General features: G+C 42.3%; 1 protein-coding gene and 1 long non-coding RNA gene across 2 annotated transcripts; one reads left to right on the top strand and one right to left on the bottom strand.

Annotated features, from left to right (window-relative positions):
* Positions 1 to 3,495: 3,495 nt before the first annotated feature.
* Positions 3,496 to 4,285, bottom strand: LOC144714303 (SSUH2-like protein). The gene is made up of 4 exons (XM_078589024.1): positions 4,070 to 4,285; positions 3,912 to 3,971; positions 3,779 to 3,825; positions 3,496 to 3,700 (listed from the first exon to the last, which is right to left on the bottom strand). The coding sequence occupies exons 1-4, from the start codon at positions 4,193 to 4,195 to the stop codon at positions 3,610 to 3,612; spliced, it is 324 nt and encodes a 107-aa protein (XP_078445150.1). The 5' UTR covers positions 4,196 to 4,285; the 3' UTR covers positions 3,496 to 3,609.
* Positions 4,286 to 11,291: 7,006 nt separating this feature from the next.
* On the top strand, positions 11,292 to 12,007 carry LOC144714326 (uncharacterized). Its single transcript, XR_013584323.1, has 2 exons — positions 11,292 to 11,436; positions 11,535 to 12,007. It is a non-coding gene; the product is annotated as an uncharacterized LOC144714326 (long non-coding RNA).
* The last annotated feature ends 12,650 nt before the right edge of the window (positions 12,008 to 24,657 follow it).

Below are 24,657 nucleotides of genomic sequence, written 5' to 3'. Positions count from 1 at the left end.
TGAGTCTTCCACCGCCGTCGGATTTGTTTGAATTTTCTGGAATTTTCAACAACTAGTGGATTAGGTCTTTTCTTGAGTTTTCCCGCGAGCGTGAATTCGAGGTATTGATTTTGGTGCTTGGCATCATCGCGGTGGTTGAAGACAGTACTCCCACCCTCGACGTGGAAAGAGGCTGCACACCATTATCTCATCAGATTTAAATCTCTCGAGATCGACCGTGTGAATTTGTGATCTATTTTATCCACCTCCAAAAACCAATCCCCATATAGCACCTCATCATCCTTTTCCCCAATCTCATCAGTCATCTTACACTCCTCATCACCCGTCATCCCCTTTACCGTCACCATAGTCGCCCTGCATTAGTTGTCTTGCATCACAAATATGCCCTCAAAATTTCAGAATCGGACGGCTAGATCTCCAGATATCGCAGATTTACTGGCGTTTAAAAGTGGCCATTGGATTGTTTAATTATTTAAGAAAAATTGATTTTTCTTATTGGCTGACAGCTCTTCTTCCTTGTTTTCATCACCTTGGATCTCGTTCTGCCACGTGTTTGAACGTTTCCACAGGGCCAATCATTGAATAATGGATGCTCCTTTTGAATGGCTGAAAAGAAGCCACACCATCCTCGTCAGTGCCTAAAAAAATAAAAAATAAAAGACGAGGTGAGCTTACCGCCCTTTTATTTAAAATACGCGGCATTGAATGCACGCGGCGAATCGACGCCGCATAAATTAAATAAAATGACTTTAAAATATACGTGTGTCAGTGGCCGCGTGCATTTAATGCACGCGGCTAACTGACCATGTACGAAGTAGACTATCATTTAATAAATTCACGCTGTCTATAGAGCAATCATTCACTCATTATGGCATCGCGATTCGCAATGCCATAATGAGCCAATAATGCTCTTTTTTCTCTTTTAATTATTTTAATAATATGCACCATTCATTCGCCCAAATTTCAGGCGAATGACGTGGATCCCACTTAATATATATATATATATATATTAAAAATGCTAAATAAATAGAATTTATATTATTTAAATACAAAAAAATCATTTCTTAACTAAATATTGGTCAGAAAATTATATAAAAATATGGAAAATCCAAACAAATTAGGAAAGCCCTGACAAACCATTAGCCAAGTATTTAAGGCCTTGTAAAAAATATTTCTTTAATGAAATGAGTCAAATACAATGTAAAAAATGATAAAAATTAGAAATAATAGTAAAATCAAAGTGTAAATCATTTATCTTCATTTTATATGATAACATGCAAATATGGTCATTAAAACACATAAATATAATGTACAATTCATCAATTAATCATGTTAATTTGCAAGTTATCATTAGGGCCATGAGAATGTTTGGCCTGAGTGAATTTCTTTAAAAGCATTTCCCTATTAGTATTAAGTGAATTATTTTTCATAAAAAACCCAAAACTTACAATATATCTTATGATGCTCAAAATACCATTTGTGTGTGACCCAATATGCCCATTTATCAGTCTAATTAATGGCTTCAAGGGCCCAAATTAATAAGTTATATCACCATATAGATTAATTAATCACATATTGATTTGACCTAATCTATAGATCAAGTTTCCAGCTTGTGGGGTGCTAAACTCCACCTTATAATCTACAAGATACAAAGGAGTGTATAGACTCGCACATGGAACCTGTCCATCATTGGTTTCCATGTACGTATTGTCTCATGGTTGTTTAGCACTCCTTGGAAAACCTACAATATGATTGTTTTTAAACCCTAATCCATCATCTAAGTTAGTGTTGATGCATTCGGAATTCATTATTGAACTCTTCTCCCATATTCCACTATCTTGGTCAAGGAGTAGATCATACCATCTTCCTTGAGATGTCTCCTCCTATACCAATGGCGAATGATCCCATCTTGACCCCACAATCATATTTATGTAGTTCTTGCTCCAGATAGGATAATATGGTTATGAATTCCATGGATAGGAACTCTTAAGTAACAAACATCCATCGACAAGATCTGTTTGGGGTCTCAAATCCAAAGAACACTTAATCAACAGTGTTGTGAATCAACCTGATTAACTCTTTGTTATAATACAATCTAGGGATTCCTATGAATCAATTCAGTGAACTCTTTCCATTAATGCTGCCACTTTAATGTCTATGGGATTGGTTATACTCATCAAATGAGCGGGACCATAATGATATTCTACCCAAATACTTTGTTTTCCTTCTCTATTTGGAACACATGATTAAAGACCATTGTCTTGATATTATGATCTCATCATACTTCATAGAGTCAGATGATGTATTTGTGCACTTCATCAAAAGCTTCGCAAGTGCATTTTAATGAATACATTGTAAAACAATATGTGGAATGTGTGATTGGCTTGTGGGATGCATATATTTCCATCGATATCCAGTAACAATATGGGGATGACGATATTATATATCATTATCGGTCCTGATATCTGCATCCATCTTCATCTCAAGGATTGCATGATGAATAGATAAGATATCAGTCGTGTATATTAAATTTTGAATTTCAATCTTATTATGTGAAATATAAATTACATATGTTTTCTATTGGTAGGAAAAATACATATATTTAATTATTTAATTAACCTTGAACTTTCTTCTGTGTATGAATAAAATTAATTAGTCAACTAAGTTAATTTTAAACATCATAATGTTAGTTCTTTGCATAATTAGATCAACTTGGGAATAACATATTTTTGCTTTCGTGTATTATTGAGTGGATAAATTAGCTCACTGGTGAACAGATCACTCATGAACCGAGGCAAGATAATCCACCATCATAGTGAATGGAGATCAGTTAGCCCAACCTGGCACAACCATATGACACCTGGGTTGTGTAAACTCTAGTTGATTAGTCTCCTAATGAAGGCAAATGGACACTTATTACTTAACATAATTTTATTAAGCTGAAAGGACCAAAAAAATAATACACAGAAAAATGTTTTTAATTAAAAACGGGCCAATGACTCACCATAAAAAATAGATATTTGGGTATCAAAATCCAACATGGTGAGAATGATATTTGGTACAGATATCCAACAATTGGATATCAATATTTACTACAGAGATTAGAATCACACCTCTGGCGAATCCTATTTGGTACATATATCAGAATCCAACATCTAGGTATCGATATTTAGTACGGAGATCAGAATCTGACATCTGGATATAAATATTTGGTATGAATATCTGAACCTAATATCCTGGTATTAGATTCAGATAGACGGTAGTACCAAGGTGTTCACCCCAGTATTAGATATCAGGCAACTATCTAATATATGTCTGCTATCAGATACTGGCATCTGAAATCATTACAATTTTCCCCCAGCATTAGATACTGGGTTGTCCAATATGAAGATATCAGGAGGGGGTAAACCATGCTTGCAACAGCCACCACAGGGTAAATTTCAGCTGAAGGTTTTTTGATAAAGTTTTGATTAGTTAGAAATATTAAACTAGAGAAGCAGAAATTGCTATCAATAAAATTTGTCATAATTTGGAGCTGGCCCAATAGTCCAAGTATTCTCCTGGCATCATACATCAGCAGAGGCACCAAACAAGAGGAAATGATATCACTCATCTTTCTCCCCTCTGCTCCGGCGTGAGGCCCTTCCCTTTGCCGCAAGACGGGCAGCTTATCAGCCCAAACCCCTGACAATCGTAGCACCTGAAACGAGGGCAGGAATTCTCAATCTCTTTCCTCCCCCTCTACAAAAAAAAAACAAGGGACTAGAAAAACTCCTACTTCCATCGCTCAAAGATGTTCCCGTTCTTCTTGTTCTTCCCACTTCCCTGAATCCAGCAGAAAGAAAATAATAATAATCAGCTCAATGGAGAAACAATTCCAGGGTTGGGTTTTCTTTTCTGATTTCTCTGACTTTGCATCCGGGGCACTCCATGGCGCCCTTTCCAGAGCAGGTCCGGCAGCCCTTGGCAAACTGCTCGCATGATCAAGAATAGCAAGAAATCAGCAAATACCTTGAATATGTGGTATCAAATGCCTGTGTTTTGTTCACTAGAAAGAAGATAACCGCACCGTTCTCAGATCTCTTGTTCTGGATTTTCGCAAGAACGCTTCGTGGGTCTTCAGCATCGTTTCTACTCGGCGAACGGCGAACGGTGGAAGATTGGTGGGGTAGAAGATCGCATTCATCATCGACATTCGAACGAACTTGCCGAGACGGAGAAGAAAGAAGAAGAAGATAAGCGCTGGTCTTGAACCTTTTGCATGGCGGGGATGCGTTTAGAGCCCACCTTATTACGTTGCTTATCTCTTTCCTACGCGGATGGAAAGTTTCCAAAACTAGAAACGATTAACTTTGGGCTGACTTACCAATGATTTTTTTCAACGGATTCAGTACCACTATTACTAGATAATGTTCTATCCTCTTGTCGGGGACTTTGGAAAATGTGTTCTTGATAGAATAGATACTGCCTGTTTGCTTTAACTTGTAAACATAAGCATTACATAGCCATAGGCTCTAGTTGGGTGAGTTCAACCTTTGTGTTCTTTAAAAATATATCTCATCATTGAGCAGGAAAAATGTAATGTTAATGGAAACTTTAGAATCTTAATTTATATTTTCATCATTCCAGCCATCTATGTTTTCAGATTAGGGATACTAAACTGCAAGGGGGATTGTGTGGCAAATGATGAGATTGGGAAAAATCTTAATCGTACAAAGAATATGTTTTGAAATATTTTTAGGCAAGAAAAATCATGAGGAAGGGGGAAGGTTGATATCCATAATTGCATCATCACAGCTAGCTCCCACTTTAGAGCAATGAGATCATCGTGGACTCGTTCTAAGGCAAACAGGTTCCTCTCAATCAAAACCTACTAAGGACATAAGAAAGTCCTCTTTGCAAACTCCTACCATGAAAAATAGGGTCAGATGAATGATTTATTAATATGACCCACAAATCTCTCATCTATGTCCTTTTAAAAGCAATATGTTAGTCCCAAGTTGACCGAATAAGAACCTTGTCCATATATTTTAACACAAAGGTAAGCTATTTGTTTTGTTATATATTCAAAATCTGCAGGTTTATGATGCGATCTGTGTCAAATTGGTAAGAAAAACATCAAGAAATGCAACTTACAAATGTAATGTAGCAACTCCACAGCCGGATCCTACTTCAGAAATCCCAGTGGACGCTTATCCCCTGTATCTAGCTCCTCTTGTTGGTATGAATGCCTTCAGAAGACCCTTGCCATGTACAACTGGTCTCTCCAAGATCTCCAACACCCTCCAAGAACTCTAACTACCAGAAGCAGAGGCATTTCTTTGAGGTCTCACCTCTTATTTTCAGGCATCCTTTATTCCCTTACCTGGTGGCGACGATGCCAACGCATCAACACCGGACGCATCACCACCGTCAACCGAAGTCAACGCGTCCGCTACGGGCATGCCACCACCGTCATTTGAAGTCAACACGACCGCCGAAGACATGCCGCCATCTCCACGCACGTCTCCACGCACCCACGCCCCTTCACGCATCATGACACGTCGCCAAAGGCAGATCAACAACTGCCCCTTGATGTGACACGAATCACGTTCCTCGTCTTTAATTTTTAGTAACTTGTATTTTCTCTTTCCTCCAAGTCCTATATGTATAGGCCCTTGTTTCAAGAAATAGTTAGGCAGTCATTATTCAAGAATTGAGTTTGTTCTAACTCTTCTTAGAGGACCGCCCAGCCTCCCCTATCCCTTCTCCAACCCTACTGCCGCCGCCTCCGCCACCATCGCCGCCTCGCGTCACCGGCCGCCTTCCTCTCCTTCCCTCTGGTCTCTCTTCTCTTGCCCTCGTTCTCCCCTCGCTAGGATCGCCCAAGGCCGCCCCAAGCCGCCCGCCCAGGGCCGCCAAAGGCCGCCCTAGGCCGCCCACTCAAGGCCGCCCGCCCAAGCCATCATCTTAGGTCGTCCATGGATATATGACTATGATGTCACCATAGTCGGTAGGACGAACATGTGTTCATTCTTGTACCAGGGTCGAAGGGTTACATGGTACCCATATACCACGAAGCCGGCTAAGAAAAGTGGATCGACCAACCCAGTTGGGTTAGCGGCCATAAGTCGCCCCATGCGCACCCGAGAACTGCGATATGTTATCGAAGACCCATTGTTGTGCTTGGCCAATCGTGTCGTTCGTTGGCCGCCGTGTCAGCAGCCAGGCCACCCGCGCCGAATGCCCCGCCACCCGTGCTGCTCGCTTGGCCACCAGCACCGTCTGTGCCACCCGCCTGGCCACTCGCGCCGCCCCCTGGCCACCCGTACCATCCGTCCATAGCAAACGTGTCATCCCGAAAGGCTTCATCAAGGTGAGCTTTAGTCATCGTGTAAATCCCGCACTCGTCGCCCTAGAGAAGGAGGGCATCACGCACATGTGTTGCGATCGCCATGCCACCCACGAGATAACGATCAAGCACCATTGTTCTACTCCTCGCGCCAAGCTCGCGCGTAATGCGCTAGTGAATCGCACCACTGGGTTGACTTCTTTTGAGATCGCCTATGGCTAGGTTCTTCATTGACCCCTTGCTTGATGGTGGACCATCGAGAAGTTCCTTTTCAAGCTCGCCAGAAATGGTGACGCGACGCCTGTGCCGACGCGAAGAACTCAATACGGCTCGACGATCGATCAGGTAAATTTGTGCATTTATTTATGTGTAAGGACGTTTAATTGGCCACCTTTTTAGGCCTAGTCTTGTTATATGTTGTAATTTATTTTCAGTTGGCCCATTAGGCGAAAGGTCTCTCAATTGGACCATTCCTCTAATCATCCATTAAGGCACCCAACCTTATATAGATGGGGTATGCCCTAATGGAAGACCAGAATTGTATTTTAGAAAATTTGAGTTGTGTTTGTTTGTTTTCTCTCCCTTCTAAAGGTGGGTCCCATTACAGATCTGCCGGAGAGGAATGGTTACCGTTCAGAGCCACCGGTGAAAAAGAAGTTGTCTATGCCGAAGCTCCACCAAACTGCTTTTTGGGTGAAAGAAGGAAAGGTGTTATGTTGTTCCTCTATATCGTGGTTGATGCCGGACGTCGTCTCAACGGCGTCCGACCGTCACCGAAGGAAGGAACTCGGTGTCGTATCGCTAACTAATCGGGTTACGTCCACGACGTCAACCGATGGATATGCGGAGAACAGAAATACATGTATGACGATAACGAGGACGATGGTTCTACAACGGTACGTGCAATGCGCCGACAAGCTATGAGAGCCAACCCGAGCGGGACGGGTCGCCAAGCTGGGTCGGACCAGCCCTCCAAGTCGCCCGAGGTGGGTCGGCGCGCGACGCCGTCAAATGGGGTAACTCCCACTGGAATGCTCACACGCGTCGGGGCGTCCCGACTCGTACCGGACAGGTAAGACGCTCGTCTTTGTTTCGTCGTTCTCTCAATCTGTCCCACTCACCTATCTAACCCGAGCGCGGTGGAGGCAATACGAAAGAATACTGGCGGAAATAAATGACGAAAGAGGCTAGGGAAAGCAGGGTACCTTCGTCGCGCTGGCGACGGGATTTTCGCACCAACTGGTTCCGAGGAGGGAGTTGTCGGGTGCGCGGAGGTTGACTGGTGCGGAGGAGCGGTTGTGCGAGTCAGCGCGGAGCGATGCGTGGTCGGCGTGGGCGGTGGGCGGCGCGGCGCGCGCGGCGGCGCGCGACAGTGCGGCGCGGCGCGCGGTTGCGGCGGGCGGGCGCGCGGTCGGCGTGGCGGCGGTACGCGGTCAGCGCGGGCGTGGCGCGGCGGCGGCGCCTTGGCGGCAGGCGCGGCGGCGGCGGCAGCGCAGCAGCGGCAGCCGGCGGCGGTGGGCGCCGGTAGCGGCGCGCTGGCGGTGGCGCGCGGTGGCAGCAGGCGCGGCGGGCACGCGGGCGGCACGCGACGGGCGCGGTGGCGCTGGCGGTGAGCGCGCAGCTGGCGGCGGCGCGCTGGCGGTGAGCGCAGCGGTGGCGCTGACGGCGCGCGACGGCGCAGCGGTGGCCGCAGCGTCGGCGCTGGGCGGCGGCGGCGCGCGGCGCGAAGCGCCTTGGCGGCGGGCGGCGGCGGCGTGGCGGCGTGCGGCGGCGCAGTGTGGCGGTGGCGGCTTCCTTCCTCTTTCCTCTCCCTTTCTCCTCCTCCTTCCTTCTTCTTCTTCCTTCTCCTCTTCTTCTTCTTTCTTCTATTCTTCTCCACGACCTGACCCTTCTTCTCAAAATACCATTCTTCAAAAATTTAGGTCAAGTGAGGGGAAGCGCCCACCTCTTCCCCTTATATATGGGTGAAGATAGGCCCTTCCTTAAGTCCAAAAACAACAAAACAAAACAAGGAAAGGAAAGGAAATAATGAAAACGGGCTTGTCAGGCCCAACATAAAAAGGGGGGGGGGAAAGAGTTCCTCATATGGATCCTTCCCCGCTACACGACAACACGATAAAACCGAAAAGCTATAGAATAAGGTAACCGAAGGTGTCGGTGTGCTCCGGTGGTCGGCGTCCGCGTCATGCCGAGTAACGGAATGCGGGATCCCGTGTTGCTGCGGCGGCTCGTCGTGGTGGCTGGACTCGTCTCGGTGGCGAGCTGGGTAGTGCCGGCTCCTCGGGTGCTGGGTCGGGGAAGTCCTGCTGCTCCTCTGCTGCTGGCTCGATGACGTCCGGTGGTGACGCGCCATCAGTGGTCCTCCCCTGTCCCATTGCATGGAAATAGACTTTCCTGCATGATAGTTTGACAGGAAGAAAGAAATCGTGAATCTGGCAGTCGCTGCTCTCCTTCCTTGTGAACAAAGTCATCGGAGGAGGATCCAGCTGCCGTCGCTGTTGTTTACACCCTCCCTCTTCGTGCGCACATTCACGCCGTCAAAATGCCACATTCGGGGAGGTCTGCTACCGAATTTCTGCGAGGTTACAATTCTCCACTCGATCTTCGATCGGCCATTCCGATTCAAGAGTGGATATTTTCCTGGACTTCATCCATCGTTCAAGATGTTTTGGCAGACATCCTCCACTGTTCCAAAATCTATTTCTTCCTCGAACTCTTGACCGAAGAAGAAACTGGTAACTGCCAACAATTGGCGTGAGACATACGATCCCTTGGAGACATTTTGTTTATTTTTTTCTACGCGGGACACACGAATTACTATCGGCATTCTGACATCTTTTTTCCTTTGTCGAACGGAGACTCTCTCGGCCGAACAATCATCCCAAGCTTCTTCTTTGAAACAGAGTATCACCTGTGCCCGTTGTGCTCGCTACGGTCCACCTTGGACCCATGAATCTTCTATTATGATCGATGATACTTTCTTCGACGACCCGCTATGCTAATAATTCTAGCTGCATCCATTGTGTCGATCACATTTTGACGATTCTGCAAGGATCTATCACGACCTAGCCCCAGTTGTTGATCGGTTTGAAGCTGCCTTGATTATATTGTTCACGCTGCAGCAAAGCTGCAAGCCTCTGCCACGCCAACATGTCACTCTTTTGTCTTAATCTTCTCCCCTTATTTCTGTCAGCTTGATTACTTGCTCCAGTACGGATCCCGACATCTCACTACCGAAGAGAGAGTTTTCTTGTGAATTATCATTCTCGCTGTTGAGAGTAGGGTTCCCTTGCCTTGGTGTCGGAGTAGATCTGTTAACAGCAATTGTTGTGGACACGTACAGGCAGTTATTTGCTTCCCTGCTTCATCGGTGCTCGTGCCGAACTAATGGGTCATTGGGAGCCAACCGGCCCTAAACTACTCGTGTCATCTCCTGATCTTTGTTCTAAGTTGAAAACAACCGAATCACTGCTCGTTATTTTAAAAGTTGCATCATTCAAATGCCGGCATCGCATTCATCTAATTACACTGGTGTAAACCTATCGACGACACTGACGTACTGTTATACATCATTGCCTCAGCAACTGTAGATCGTTATGGTCTCGCATTCTCCCAACATGTTTTGCTCTTGCATCAGCATCTTCATGGTAGAACTACGAGTCTTAATGCATTGTAAAACCAGGCTGCCGACTTGCATCGTCAATCCCGAGTGTTTGACGTAGGAGACCGGGTGATGGTGAGACTTAGGCTAAAGAGTTATTCTCCCAGGACGGCTACACTCCTACATGTTCGTAGCGCCTGCCCATTCTCAATCCTGCAACGAGTGGGTGGTCACACCTATGTCGCCAAAATCCCTCCTTCACGGGGGATCAGCTCCACATTTAACATGGCAGACTTGGCTCCATAGCAAGCCCCTTCTCTCTCTTCTATCCTGTCCTCTCTAGACCCTTTCAGTGTGAGTGAGATTGCCGCGACCACTACCCCCGTACTTTAACCCAATTGGCACGAGTCAGTCGATTATATACTGCAAGAGGTCATTAACTATGTAGGAGACGAGGTATCGTGAAATTTTTTGTTGTGCTTGTAAAGAAGGACAGGTGCGGACGACTCATGGATCACGGAGAACAATTTACGATGCATGTGGCCGTCACGCGACAAGATCAAGACAATGCCTGACCATTGCCTTAAAATATATATGTAATAAGATAGATGGAATACAGAATAAAAAACATAGATAAAATATTTCAATTGTACGTAACTCTTAGAGAACATTGGTCGGGTTCACACGAAAGAACAAATGTGGGACTAAAAGCGATAGTCTGATACAAAGAAAGGACGATGATAGTGAATACCAATAGAGAGGGAGAGAGAGACAGATGGGAGAGACGTATGACAAACAAATAGCAGAAGAGAAGGGGAGAATGCAAGGAAGAGAGATAGATGTCAATCGAGAGAAAGTGAAGGGTTAGATATTAAGGAGACTACAAACTCAAGCGGAGATTAAAATACAGATATTTTAATGATCTCTGTGGCCTACAAACTCCGTCGGAGAGCGACTCGAGCGGAGATTAAAATACAGATATTTTTCGCAACTCGAGCAGAGAAAGGAGCCTACAAACTCAGTGGCCTGCTCTATTTTAATGATATTAAAATACAGATATTATTGAGGAATAAATTTCTATTTGAATGATATTTTAAGGAGTAAATCTTTTGTCTCTCGCACGTGCTCTCTTTTTCCGTCATCCGCGGAGTCGTCGTGGATGACGGACAAAAGACCGAAGAAGCCTTGCTCTCGAGTCCCGAATGACAAAGAAGCCTAGAGAGAAGCATCGTCGGATCCGAACCGTCCATATTAAAAAACATATCCCCACTCCAACGGCCCGGATGATTCCATTCGGTTGAGACCTCGATTCCCGACTCTTCAAAAGCGGAGACAGCGCGGGAGAGAGAGAGAGAGAGAGATAAGGAAGCGCGGCTGAGAGAGTATCAGGCCAGCGAGCGCGGCGAGGAGGGCTCTGAACTTCTCGCCTCTGAAGAATTCGCCGGATTCGGCGAAGCAGATCGCAGAGGATCGAGCTTCGATCACGTCGACGTCGAAATATGAGGCGAGAGTTTGCGGAATTCTCAAGTTTTGCGGCAATTCGAATTTCTCAAGTTTCGATTTCGAGATTTTCCTCGCGTGATTCCTCGTTGCTTCCTGCAGATTTCTTCGGCCTCTTCTTCCTCGTTGCCTCTTCTTCCTGGAGAAAGCTTCCCGGATCAGGTGGAAATCGAGGAACAGGAAGCTGCTCGGTCGCTCCATTTCCAACCCTCCTCGTCATCTACGGTTCCTGCTGATCATGCGGACGATCTTCGCAACAGAATCGCTGCGGCGATGCTCAAGGAGATGGAAGCCTACGAGGCGATGCAAGGAGGAATCAATCTCACCTGCCTCCTGCAGCTGAGCATCGCGATTCTGCTCATTCTCATATGTGCTGCGTCTGCGGTGATCATTCTCGTCAACCTATCTTGCTTGGCCGATCAGCCATTTCCGCCGCCAACTTGACTTGCTAATGAGGAAAATTCAGGATTTCTAGTGTGTATAGGAATTTTATTTTTCAAGAATGTACATATTTTCTTGTTTTGAACGCGGATTGACTATAAATTGAATAAATCCATGCCGATTGAATGCTAGAATGTCCAGATAGAGTTTCTTGATGTGAATGCTTGTCGTGTGTAAATTGAATAGGTGTAATTCCCCCCCTACATTGCAGGTAGCGCTTTGGAGAAAACTTGAAATATCAACACCTCAATTCTCGCAATAAAAGATCCAACAGAAAAATAAGAAATATGATTATTTGCTCTTGGGGGGGAGGGGATGGTCGGGTGGGGTTAAAGTAATAATATGTATGTTATTATTTTCTCAATCAATTCGCCTCAAAGTAAATGGTTCGGGCAAAGTTGGTAGTTTGCTTGTCCATTGATTGTTATCTTATTTAAAATTTTCAAATTACAAAGAAAGCACTTCGTAATCCTTATTTCATTCCTTGGGCTTCCGAGAGCCCTCAAAGACGGCAATGTCGGCGCGCACGCTCCTCTGGATGCATGCACGGTGCTCCTCACGCCGACGTTCATCATCATCCAAGTGCCACTCGGGCACGGGGTAGTCTCCACGTCGCAGCTCCATGTGGCGACGGGGTGGGATCGGTTCGTAAACGCGGTCATCCCAAAGGTGGGGAGGACCATCCCGAGGTGCGCGGTCGATATGCATCGCGTGATGTGGGTGTAGGGGGACATCGTCAACCCCATAGTGTCATTGTGGGGGCGGCCGGAAATAGTCGTCACAGCGCCTCGGTGGGTCAACCATCCTAGGATCACGGGGCTGGATGGGGTCGTATAGACGGACCGGATAGTCGTTGTCCATGTCGCGATCATATTGACGGACGTAAGGGTCCGGGCGGACCGGCCGGTCCACGTCATACCCGCGCGCGGGGTCGTCCCGCGGGTGCTGCATATTCCAAGCACGGATATGCTGGGGCTCTCGTGCTAGCTCTCTGATTAGGCGTCTGTGCGGAGGGACTCCGTCTGAACGGCGGTCAAAACCCTCGTAATCATCATCGAGGTCGTGGATGAGCCTCCCTTGGGGTCCTTGTCGAGCAACCCATGACGGGTTGCGAGGTCACCCTTGGGCGGCCGGACCCACGTCAGCTCTGTGCTCGGACATCCGTTGGTTGGCGAACATACGCTCCATGCATTCCATCCTAGCAGTCATGGCGCGGAAGTAGGCTCCCTGCTCGTCTGACAGCCTCTCTTGAAGCGAATATTAGCGTGGTGCTCTCGAGGAATCGCGGTGAGCCGCGTGGAGAGTATTACGGCTCGCGGGACGCACTGGGAAGTTCCGGTGGGCCTGATGTACCAGGAGCACCCGTACCGTCGGGTGTGGTCCTTGTGGCCTCGACATGCGGTAGGACGGCGTCAGCTACCGGGGTCGTCGGTTGGGGTCCCGAGAGGGCAGTATCATTGCCTCTCTCGTCGTGCGACGGTTTGGTTCATTGCGGGGAGGTAGAACCTCTGCGTTGTGGCATCCGTGAGAGTCGCGTCTCTATGGCCATTCTTGGGATTCCTATATGAATTTTCGAAAAGACGATGCGATGCGGATGCAACTAAATGCGGATGCGAAGTCGGAGACGTGCTGTGGGCGACCACAGCCCGGCTCTGATACCAATTTGATGCCGGAGGTTGTCAAGACGTTGTCAGGTTGACACCGAGGGTAGCAGCTCGGTATCAAATCAGGATCTCGATCGGACGATGACGATGAGTGTCGTCCGAGCAATGCAGATGAACAGGTATAAGTGATGACGATGATGCGTGCATTGAAGTGCGGTGTTGCAGTTCCAGAGAATGATAGGATCACTTCTGGTGAGGTCAAACGGACCTCCCAGACCCCACCCAAGAAGGTCAAAGGCGAGTACGTCGCCGATTAAGAATTCCCCGCTAATATGCTCACACGCGTCGGGAGAACCAGACTCGTACCGGGCAGGTAAGACTCTTGTGATAATTATCGTCATTTTCTCAACCTGTCTCGCTCTCACCTATATCTAACCCGAGCACGGAGGAGGCAAATCAAAGATGCACTAAAGAAAGTAAGAGACAAAAGGGTAGCAGGGTAGGGGTACCTGCCGTCGCTGGCGACGTATATTTCGTATCCACAAGTTTCGAAGATAACTGGTAGGTTTAGGGCGAGGCGTAGGCACAGGTAGCGACAGAGCAATGTGCGGTGCAAGGCGCGGGCACGGTATAGAGCTTGGACCTGGCGCGGGGTGCAGTGGGGTGACACGGGCGTGACTGATAGGCATGGCATGGGGCTGGTTGCAGCGCTGAGCTCGGAGTTGGTGCGGCGCGGGGAAGGCACGGTGCTAGAGGCAGCTCAGGAGCGAGCGATGCGGCGCAAGGCGCGGGCAACGCGCTGGCGGTGTGCGGGCACTGCACGCGCAGCGCGCGGCCATGTAGGACAATGGCAACACGCGGAAGATGTGCAAGCGGAACACTGTCGGCGCGTGGGCGCGAGTGGTAGAGGCAGTTCGGGCGCGGAAGTGGAGGCGTGCAAAGGGAACACGGCCAGTGCACGGGCGCGCGGACGGCAGCTGCGCAGATATCCAGGGCAATGGCGGTGCGCGAACGGCACGAGCACGGGCGCAGGTGCGCGGGGTGGCATCGTCGCGTGGGCAGGCGACCGCGCGGGGCATGGCGCAGGCGAGCGTCACAGCGACGGGGCGTGGGATGGCGGCGTTGCGCAGATCGGCGGCGACGCGCAAGACGGCAATGGGGTGGGACAGCGGCAGCGCACGAGCGGGCAGCGGAGCACGGTCAGCGGCAGATCTTCTTCCTCCTCTTTCTTCTCCCTCTTCCTCTTCCTTCTCCTCCTTCTCCTTCTTCTTCCTCCTTCTTTCTTCTTCTTCCTCTCCTCCACGAACGTGACTCTTGGAATTCCGAATACGTGATACCTTTCAATGAAAATCAAAGAGTCAGTTTGGTGGGGGGCGCCCAACCCTCCCTTATATAGGAAGGATGAAATGGGTTCCCTTAAACAACGAAGGAAAGAAAAAGAAAAGGAAAGAAAATAAAAGGGCTTGTAAGGACCACTAAGGTAGATGGGAGGGGAAGATATCCTCATATGGGTTCTTCCCCTCACTACAACGACAAAAAGCGATGAAGGGAAAGTAAGAAACGAGTAAGCCAAACGCTGAGAAGGTGGCGTGCCTTCACGCTGAATATCTGAACCCGGGGATGCGCGTCGAAGCTGCAGCTCGTCGTGTCGGCTGGACACGTGTCAGTCGCAGGCTCGATGATGGTGCTTGCTCCTCGCGTGACGACCCTGCAGTGTCAGACGGTGTCGCGCCACGAGATAGGGATAGAGATAGAGACAGAGACAGAGATAGAGATAGAGATGGAGATAGATATAGAGAGAGTGATATGGATAGATATAAATATAATTATAGACATATAGATAGAGAGAGAGAGAGAGAGAGAAAGAGATACAGAAAATGATAGAGATAGAGATAGAGATAGCGATAGAGATAGAGATAGGGATACGTATGGAGATAGTGATAGCGATAGAGATAGACAAAGAGATAGAGACAAAGATAGATAGAGAGAAAGAGATAGAGATAAAGATAGAGATAGAGATAGAGATAGAGATAGAGATAGAGATAGAGATAGAGATAGAGATCGAGATAGAGATAGAGATAGAGTTAGAGATAGAGATAGAGATAGAGATGGAGATAGAGATGGAGGTAGACATAGAGATAGAGATAGAGATAGAGATAGAGATAGTGATAGACATAAAGATAGAGATAGGGATTAGAGATAAAGATAGAGATAGAGATTGAGATGGAAATATAGATAGAGATAGAGATAGAGATAAAGATAGAGATAGAGATGCATATAGAGATAAAGGTTGAGATAGGTAAGAGGTGGAGCTAGAGAAAAGGAGATAAAGATAGAGGTAGATATATGGATAAATATAGAGATAGAGATGAAGATAGTGACAGATATAAAGATACCAATAGAGATAGAGAGAGAAATACAGATGCAGATCGAGTTAAAGATAGCGATAGAGATAGGATAGAGATAGAGATTGATACTGAGATAGAAATATAGATAGAGATAGAGATAGAGATAGACATATAGATAGAGATAGCGATAGAGATAGAGATAGAAATAGAGATAGAGATAGAGATGGAGGAAGAAATAGAGATAGGGATTTATATATAAATAGAGATAGAGATAAAGAATGATATATAAAGAGAGATAGAGATAGGGATAGAGCTAGAGATAGAGATAGAGATATAGATAGAGATAGAGATAGAGATAGAGATAGAGATAGAGATAGAGATAGAGATAGAGAGAGGGATAGAGATAGAGATAGGGATAGAGATAGAGATAGAGATAGAGATAAAGATAGAGATAGAGATAGAGATAGAGATAGAGATAGAGATAGAGATAGACATAGAGATAGAGATAGAGTTAGAGATAGAGTTCGAAATAGAGCTAGAGATCGAGATAGAGATAGCGATAGAGATAGAGATACAGATAGAGATACAGATAGAGATAGAGATAGAGGTAGAGAAAGAGATAGAGATAGAGATAGAGATAGAGATAGAGATAGAGATAGAGATAGAGATAGAGATAGAGATAGAGATAGAGATAGATATAGATATAGAGATAGAGATAGAGATAGAGATAGAGATAGAGGTAGAGATAGATATAGAGATAGAGATAGAGATAGAGATAGAGATAGAGATAGAGATAGAGATAGAGATAGAGATAGAGATTGAAATAGAGATAGAGATAGCGATAGAGATAGAGATAGAGATAGAGATAGAGATAGAGATAGAGATAGAGATAGAGATAGAGATAGAGATAGAGATAGAGATAGAGATAGAGATAGAGATAGAGATAGAGATAGAGATAGAGATAGAGATAGAGATAGAGATAGAGAGAGAGATAGAGATAGAGATAGAAATAGAGACAGAGAAAGAGATAGAGATCGAGATAGAGATAGAGATAGTGGTAGAGATAGCAATAGCGATAGAGATAAAGGTAGAGATAGAGATAGAGATAGAGATAGAGTTAAAGATAGAGGTAGAGATAGAGATAGAGATAGAGATAGAGATAGAGATGCAGATCAATGTAATCAAAGAGATGGAGGTAGATATGGAGATAGTGAAAGAGATAGAGATTGAGAGGAGATAGAGGATAGAGATAGAGATAGAGATAGAGATAGTGATAGAGATAGAGATAGAGATAGAGATAGCGATAAAGACAACGATAGAGATAGCGATAAAGACAACGATAGAGATAGAGATAGCAATAAAGACAACGATAGGGATAGAGATAGAGATAGAGATAAAGATTCTCATAAATGGATGAAGAATTTCTCGTAAATGTTGGTTTGAATGTATAAATGGGAGTGATGACATAGTGATCCAAATGAAGTTATGCAATGTTAAGGACATGAAATGTTCTCCCCTCCACTAAAATATGCAATGTCTTTAATGCATATAAATGAACATAAATATAACTTAGAAGTTGTGGCTTGGAAACCTGCTTAGGGGGGATCCTTGATTTTTCGAATGGCTTACTGATATTGAGCCAACATCATATCAGCATATGTAAGAAGTAAGCTACTTTTTCTTCTTCCTTTATTCATGGAAAAACTAAAAACTGAAAACAAGACAGACAAGATGAAAATTTGGGGAATTAGGTTAATTCCCATTATTTGTGAAATAAAAATGCAAAAAAGAAAAAACATAGAATTTATCCCGAAGGTGGTGACTCCTATTTGATGGGTGCAATCGGGTTTTCAATTTTATTGTTGTAGGTGGTGGTTTATTTTCTGCTTCATCATGGCTTTATAAATTCTTGAGTTTTCGTAAGCTTCATTTCTCAGCTCATAGAGTTTGTGTATCTGAAATAAACGTTGTTTTCCTGCTGCATCTTAAGAGAGATTGAGTTTTTTAATAGCCCAATAACCATTATATTCTATTTCCACTGGAAGAGGACATTCCTTACCAAAAACAACCCTATAAGGAGACATCCTAAAGGTGTTTTGTAAGCAATTCTATAGGCCCATATAGCATCATAAAATGCTTTTGACCAAACCTTCCCATCAAGGCGATTAATAATTTTCTTAATCCTTCTATTTGAATTCTCAATTTGATCATTGGCTTCTGGATGATATGGGGGAAGTGATTCTATGTTGAACCCCATATTACTTTAACATGGTCCTGAATTGGGAATTATTGAAATGACTTTTCCCATCGCTAATAATTGCTCTACGACAACCAACCCTGCAAAATATGTGTTGTTGAATGAATTTAAGAACAACTTTATGATCATTTGACCTAGTGGGGATTTTTTCAACCCATCTATATAGATAATCTACTCCCACTAAGATTTACTCAAGTCCATCTGAATTTGGGAATGGTCCCATAAATTCAATCCCATATAGGTCAAAGATTGCCACTTCAATTATGGGCTGTAGTGGCATTCTAACTTTCTTTTTTATATTTACTACAGCTTGACACTTTAAACAACTAGACCAGAACTACAAAGCATCATAGAATAAGCTTGGCCAAGAAACTCCACAATTTAAAACTTTAAATGCAAGCATCTAATATACTCCATTATTCTTCTCCAAGCACACATCTTCTAAACACGTGGTCAACCCCTAGTTTTAAAACGTTCAGGTTCATCATACGAGCATACCGTGGAAGCTTTTTACCTTGGATTTCTAGTATGAATGCATCATATTAATCTATGATTATTTCCTTTTTTATTTAATTAAAACTTAAAGAAGCATGGTCTGAAAAAACAGTTATTTACTACCTAAAATACAAGAACGAAAAATTTCTAAGCAAAGAATAATAGCAAACAATTATTTTTTGGCTGTTGAATAGTTTACCTGTGCTCCTCCTAAAATTTTTCTTGTGTAATAAATGGAAAATGGCTTATTGTCAAGTCTCTGTCCTATAATAGCTCCCAGTGCACTGTAACAGGCATCACACATGATTTCAAAAGGTTTACTGCAGTACAGAGCTTGCAATATTGGTGCTTGAATTAAATCCTCTTTCATCTGCAAAAAGGATTCTTTAGAATTTTCATTTAAAAGAAACAATGTATCTTTAGACAGTAAATTAGTGAAAGGTTTTTAGATTTTAGCAAAATCCTAAATAAATATTTTGTATAACCCAGAATGCCCTAGAAATCCCCAAACCTGTTTTAGCGTTGTGAGCAGGGAGAGGTTCTTGATGACCTTGATCAGGGTCCTGTCCACCCTTAGTCGATCCATGCTGATATGGTGCCATAGGAAAATTCCCTCCTCCACCATGAAGCGGGACTTTTCCCAGCTTAACATTATATTATTCTTTACACATATCTGTAAACACCTTGGTTAAAGTAGACAATCAATTATCAAATGATGAACCAAAGACTGAAAAAAGCATCCCTATAAATCTATAGACAATCTTCTACTAAATCAGAAGACATACCAGTCATACACCTTTGGAAAGTTTCTAGTGCATTGCATAACCCCAAAGGCATCCTTTTAAGTGTAAATGTACCTGCTGGACATGTAAACGTTGTTTTATCCTGATCAATTTTTTTCATTTCAATTTGGTTATACCCGTAATATCCATCTAGAAAACAATAAAAGTTTCATCATGAAAGTCTTTCAAGAATCTGATCAATGAATGGTAATAGGTAATGATCCTTTCTTGTTACCTAGTTAAGCTTCATGTAGTCTATGCATACTCTCCAACTAGAAGCCACTCTAGTTTGAACTTCATTTCAATTTTCCTCCTTCGTTGCTGTTATTCCTGTTTTCGTATGTATTACATTTATTGGACTTACCCATGGGCTATCTGAAATGGCATATATGAAATTGACTTTTAGCCAGTTCATTATCCATGATTTATTTGTTAACAACCTCTAACATGCATCGGTTGAGTCGCCGATGAGGTTGTCTTGTTGCTTTAGACTTTTCTTCTAAGAAAATTCTATACTCACAAATATTTGGAGTAATGCCCTTAATATCATCTATTGTCCACCCTATAGCAGTTTTGTAAGTAGATAAAACAACTAATAACTCTGATTCTTTTTCACAGGATAATAGTGATGATATAATCACAGGAAAAGAATTACATGGTGCTAAATAAGCATATTTGCTGGCATAGATAATGTTTCATTCCTGTAATCATTAGATTCACATGAAAATAAATCATAAGAGCACGTATCAGAATTAAGATTGTTATCTTCTACCAACCCTAGAGAACAAACCTACTCATTAGTGTCTTTTTCATTAATGTTGAGATGGACAGTTCAATCTCTTCGTCTTCTACTTGAAGTTCCATTGTACCCTTATCCAATCTGTTGTGGCTTTTTCCGTAGCTAGAATTTGTCTACCAAATATTTTAGGTGCATGTCGAAGATTTCTTGTCATTTTCATATCTGCAACTATGAATTCAATAGGAAAATTACTGTTCTATACTCTGACAATGGCATCTTCTAGTTTTCATAAGGTTGCCTAATTGATCCATCTCCTAATTGTAATTCATGAAAAATGGTTTAAAGCTTACTGAATCAGAATTTTTCATATAAAGTTTTACGCATTAAGTTAACACTAGCACTTTAATCAAGAAGTGATTTGCTAAAAGCACTTCCCCGCGCTTCATATTTAATTAGCGGGGCCCTTGGATCTCTTCTTTTTCTATGAATATCATTCAACAGAATTGAACTGATATGTTCTGAATGTTCTACTCTTTCTTGTTTCCTAGAGTGGTTACACAATTATTTCACATATTCTGCATATGAATGAATGTTTTATGTAGCCTTAATAAGGGGAGTTGTTATGGTTGTATTTTTACATATATAAAGCAAATGAAGATACTTTGGCTTTTGCTTTGTCAAATTTAATCCATTGGGAAATGGAATGGGTGGTCTATAATCAACTGGATTAGGGTCTACTGTTTTTAGATGCCTTTCCTCATCTGGCAACCCTCATTTTCTGGATCATTACCAATCTCCCCATTTACGTTCTCTTTAACTTCATGCATTTCTACACCTTTTTCATGAGAATCAAGTAGAACTTTTCCATTTCTATATTTTTAAATTGCATGCACTTGCTCATCATCATTTTTTTTATTCATATCTCCTACCTAATTATACAAGAAATTAATCATGGTACTAGTGAATGATGCAACATCATTATCTTCATGAATGCAATATTCATTTGTACCTTGAGAAGATTAAAAACATGATGAATCTAAATTCCTATCTACAGACAACATGATATTCTTTGGATTAATATTAGGTTGAGTAGGGAGTTGACCTGGAAGGCTTTATCTTAGAAGGATGTCTTTCAATTTACCTTTCATTCAGAGGGCATGTTGCTATGCTTGGTCGCGTTATCCTCGCTTGAGCATTGCAGTTTATCTCTTGTGCTCTTCTGAAGTTTGCATCAGTGTCTTCCTTTCTTAATGCATGCACTTTCTCTCTTCCTGCATTTCGCTGATAAAATCCATAAAAGCTGAGTTAGTTTTTTCATTACTGTACTTAGGATGAGCATAAAATGGTTTAGAGTAGTTTTGAAAATTCTGTGGCTATTGTTGCAGGGAAAATTACTTTGATGCAAAGTTGTTGTGTGTTCATTTGCACTAATTCTGATTGGCAAAATTAGTTCTTGAATTACATTGAGTGTATCATGCATCTTGTTTCTCAAATGTATTAACCTGTTCGACTATCGGACACTATTCATTAGAATCTTCTTTACTAGAACAAAAACAAGGGATGTTAGAAGATTTGTTGCCACTATATGCATTTGGATTTCCCTAAATTCCTGCGAAAAGATGTCAAATTATTATTCATACCTTCCATTGTTTTACCAATATTACTAATGTCTCTTTCTAATTGTCTGTTCTGGTCTACAGTTCAACTGCTATGACGTCAATAATTCCTTCATACTTTGGACCTGCATTTCGGTTAGTGTACAAAATCTTTGTCGAGATGTCCAGTCTTCCACTAACTTTTCAATAAATTTCATGGGTATATCTGAATGCGTTTGAAGGAACATACCTCGACTAGGTATATCTACTATGTGTCTGTTCCGGACCATTCGATCTCCCATAAAAAAATTGAACTAACTCATGAGATGGAATTCGATAATGTGGACACTTCCTTGTAGGTGGCATGAATCTTTCCCACGCTTCTCCGAGGGTGTCAGTTCCTTGATAGAAATCTCTTATAGCCTTCTTAATTTAAGTGGTCTTTACATAAGAATAGAATTTATTTGGCAATTTAGATTGCATCTCACTCTATGATTGATTTTCTTGACCTACTCTTTCAACCACTCTTTGGTCCTATCTTTCAAAGAAAAGTAAAATAGCCCAAGTCTTAGAATTTCTTGAGAGACACCTGGATAGCTATAAGCAGAACATATCTGGTTACACTCTTATGAAACCTCATAAGGTTCAACATTGAATCGTCCATGAAATGTAGGTAATTCATTGATCATATTTGGGTGAATTCTAAAGTTGACATTTCAGGTAGACGAGCAGAAACTTTAGAGTAAGTTTTACTCTCTACAGGATCACAACACGCTCTTAATCTCATTCTTCTAATTCCTTGTTCAGCCCTACAATTTGTTGATTTTCTCCTTTGGAATTTAAAAAAATATCATCAATACTAGGACTTCTTCTACTAATCGTCTTATGTTTCACTAAGTAGTGAGTTAAAGATCTCCTACCACTCGTTCAATTCAGTTTTGCATTTATGTTAGACAAACAAGAGAAATCAACATAAGAGAGAAAGAAATGACAAATTTGCAAATTTCACTATGCGTTTAAAATCTCTAAAGTCAATGCAAAACTGCGTTCAATTGGAGAAGGTATCGAAAACTGTTTAGCACACTAGATAAAAATATTATTTATGTATATTTTTTAAAACTTACAGTGCCTCCCTGAAACAGCGCCTATTGTTTAGCGCCTATTTATAATAACCCTTTATCATTAAATCACAGATATAGAGGAAGCAAGGGGTAAAACCACAAGGAGGCACTAAACAATACTTTCTATCCAATTTGAATCAATGAATTAAAGAATGAAATAATTTTTCATTGAATAGACTTTAATTATGTTTATAATTAATCAACAAAATGTAGAAAATTATTTCTGATTTTTATTATTATTTGTCACCACACAAGGTTAGGATAATTATGATTATAATATCAAATCAATTCGGATTACCACTTTCCCAATCAAAATAATTTTTATGAGTCCATTTCAATGTGTTTATAATTGGGAATTAATAAGCACGAAATGGGGTTTTCGAATTGGACCTAAACATGGACGGTTGTATTTTTATGAAATTTTAGATTTAGGTATATATGGTATTTTAAAATTTAACTTATGAAAATTTAAATTGTAAAATAATCAACTTTGAAATCTACAAAGAGTAAGTAGGAGATCTAACCTAGAGAGAGAAAGTAGAAGAATTTTGGGAAAAGGTGAAATTCAACCCTAATCTGAAAAACTAAAAATTCACAAATGTTCCAAATCAATGTATAAGTAATATTAAAGAATCAGATCTTGAATAAATCAAAATGCAGTCCTGATTGTATTTTAGAACAAATTCAAGGACATGTAAATTTTGCCCATTACTTGGCATTTTAGAGTCATTTAAGAAGAAGTTCAAAAATCAAATTAGAAACTTACAATTTTCAGTGAACCAATATCTGTCGACTTCCAAAGCAACTTGTGTCCTTCTTGGCCAAATCCTTGGGGAGAGTTTTAAATAGTTAATTTCACCTTCTTCCTGATCTCTATTTAAAAATGAAACCATATGGATCATAGAGGGAGTAAAGACAAATAGACCCTCAAAATTTCAACTCAATCGGACGGCTAGATCTCAAGCTTTAGTTATTTTTCTCGGGATTATTCCTTGCCGTTGGATTAATTTTATTTCTCCTCCAAATAGATAAAAATAGCATTTTCTGGTATGTCTACGCCTTTTTCCTTGTTTTCTCAACCCGTGAGTCATGTGCTGCCCATGTTTGTTTGCGCTTCCAAATGTTGCAATCATTGGAGAATGATTCTGCAATTGTATGGAGGCAAATGCGCCACGTCACCCGCATGTTTTCGTTTCACTTGAAAAAGATCAAAGAAATACAATATGAGGTAAGCTTACCTTACTTGTTTAATGCATGCACACTCGATTCATGTGTGGATTAAATGCACGCAATGAATCGGTTCTGCGTGCGTATAGTGCAATAAATCATCATAAATTTATGTGTGTCCATTACCTCGTGCATTAGATGTAGTCAGCTAACCAACTAAAAGTGGGAGGTATCTTTCAGAAAATATAAACATATATGAAAAGTAGTCTTTAATAAATGAACGCGAAGAGTCAATTCTTCGCGTGCATTTATTGCATGAAACAACAAAAAGGACAAATATGAACCTTTTCTTCTTCAGATTGTAATTTGTACGTTTCAACGTACTATGATTCGCTCATTATCGCATCGTGATGCGCGATGCCATGATGAGCCAATAATTGATTATTTTTGTTTTTTTAATCATACACCCAAATGTTCGGGCGAATGATGTGGACGCCTCTAAATTTAATATAACAGAATAATATATACATATTAAATAAATCATAAAAATCAGTTTTTTAATTTAAAAGCATTTCTTGGATGGCCATTAAAATAATATGGAAAAATCCTTACCAACCTTTTGCCAAGTATTTTAAGCCATGTAAGATATATTGATTTATTGCAAGGAGGTTAAATG

This window comes from Wolffia australiana, chromosome 17 (assembly GCF_029677425.1).
Source record: "Wolffia australiana isolate 7733 chromosome 17, ASM2967742v1".
NCBI classification, from domain to species: Eukaryota; Viridiplantae; Streptophyta; class Magnoliopsida; order Alismatales; family Araceae; genus Wolffia; species Wolffia australiana.
Note: the sequence above shows the minus strand (reverse complement) of the source record. Positions and strands in the feature narration are given on the sequence as shown.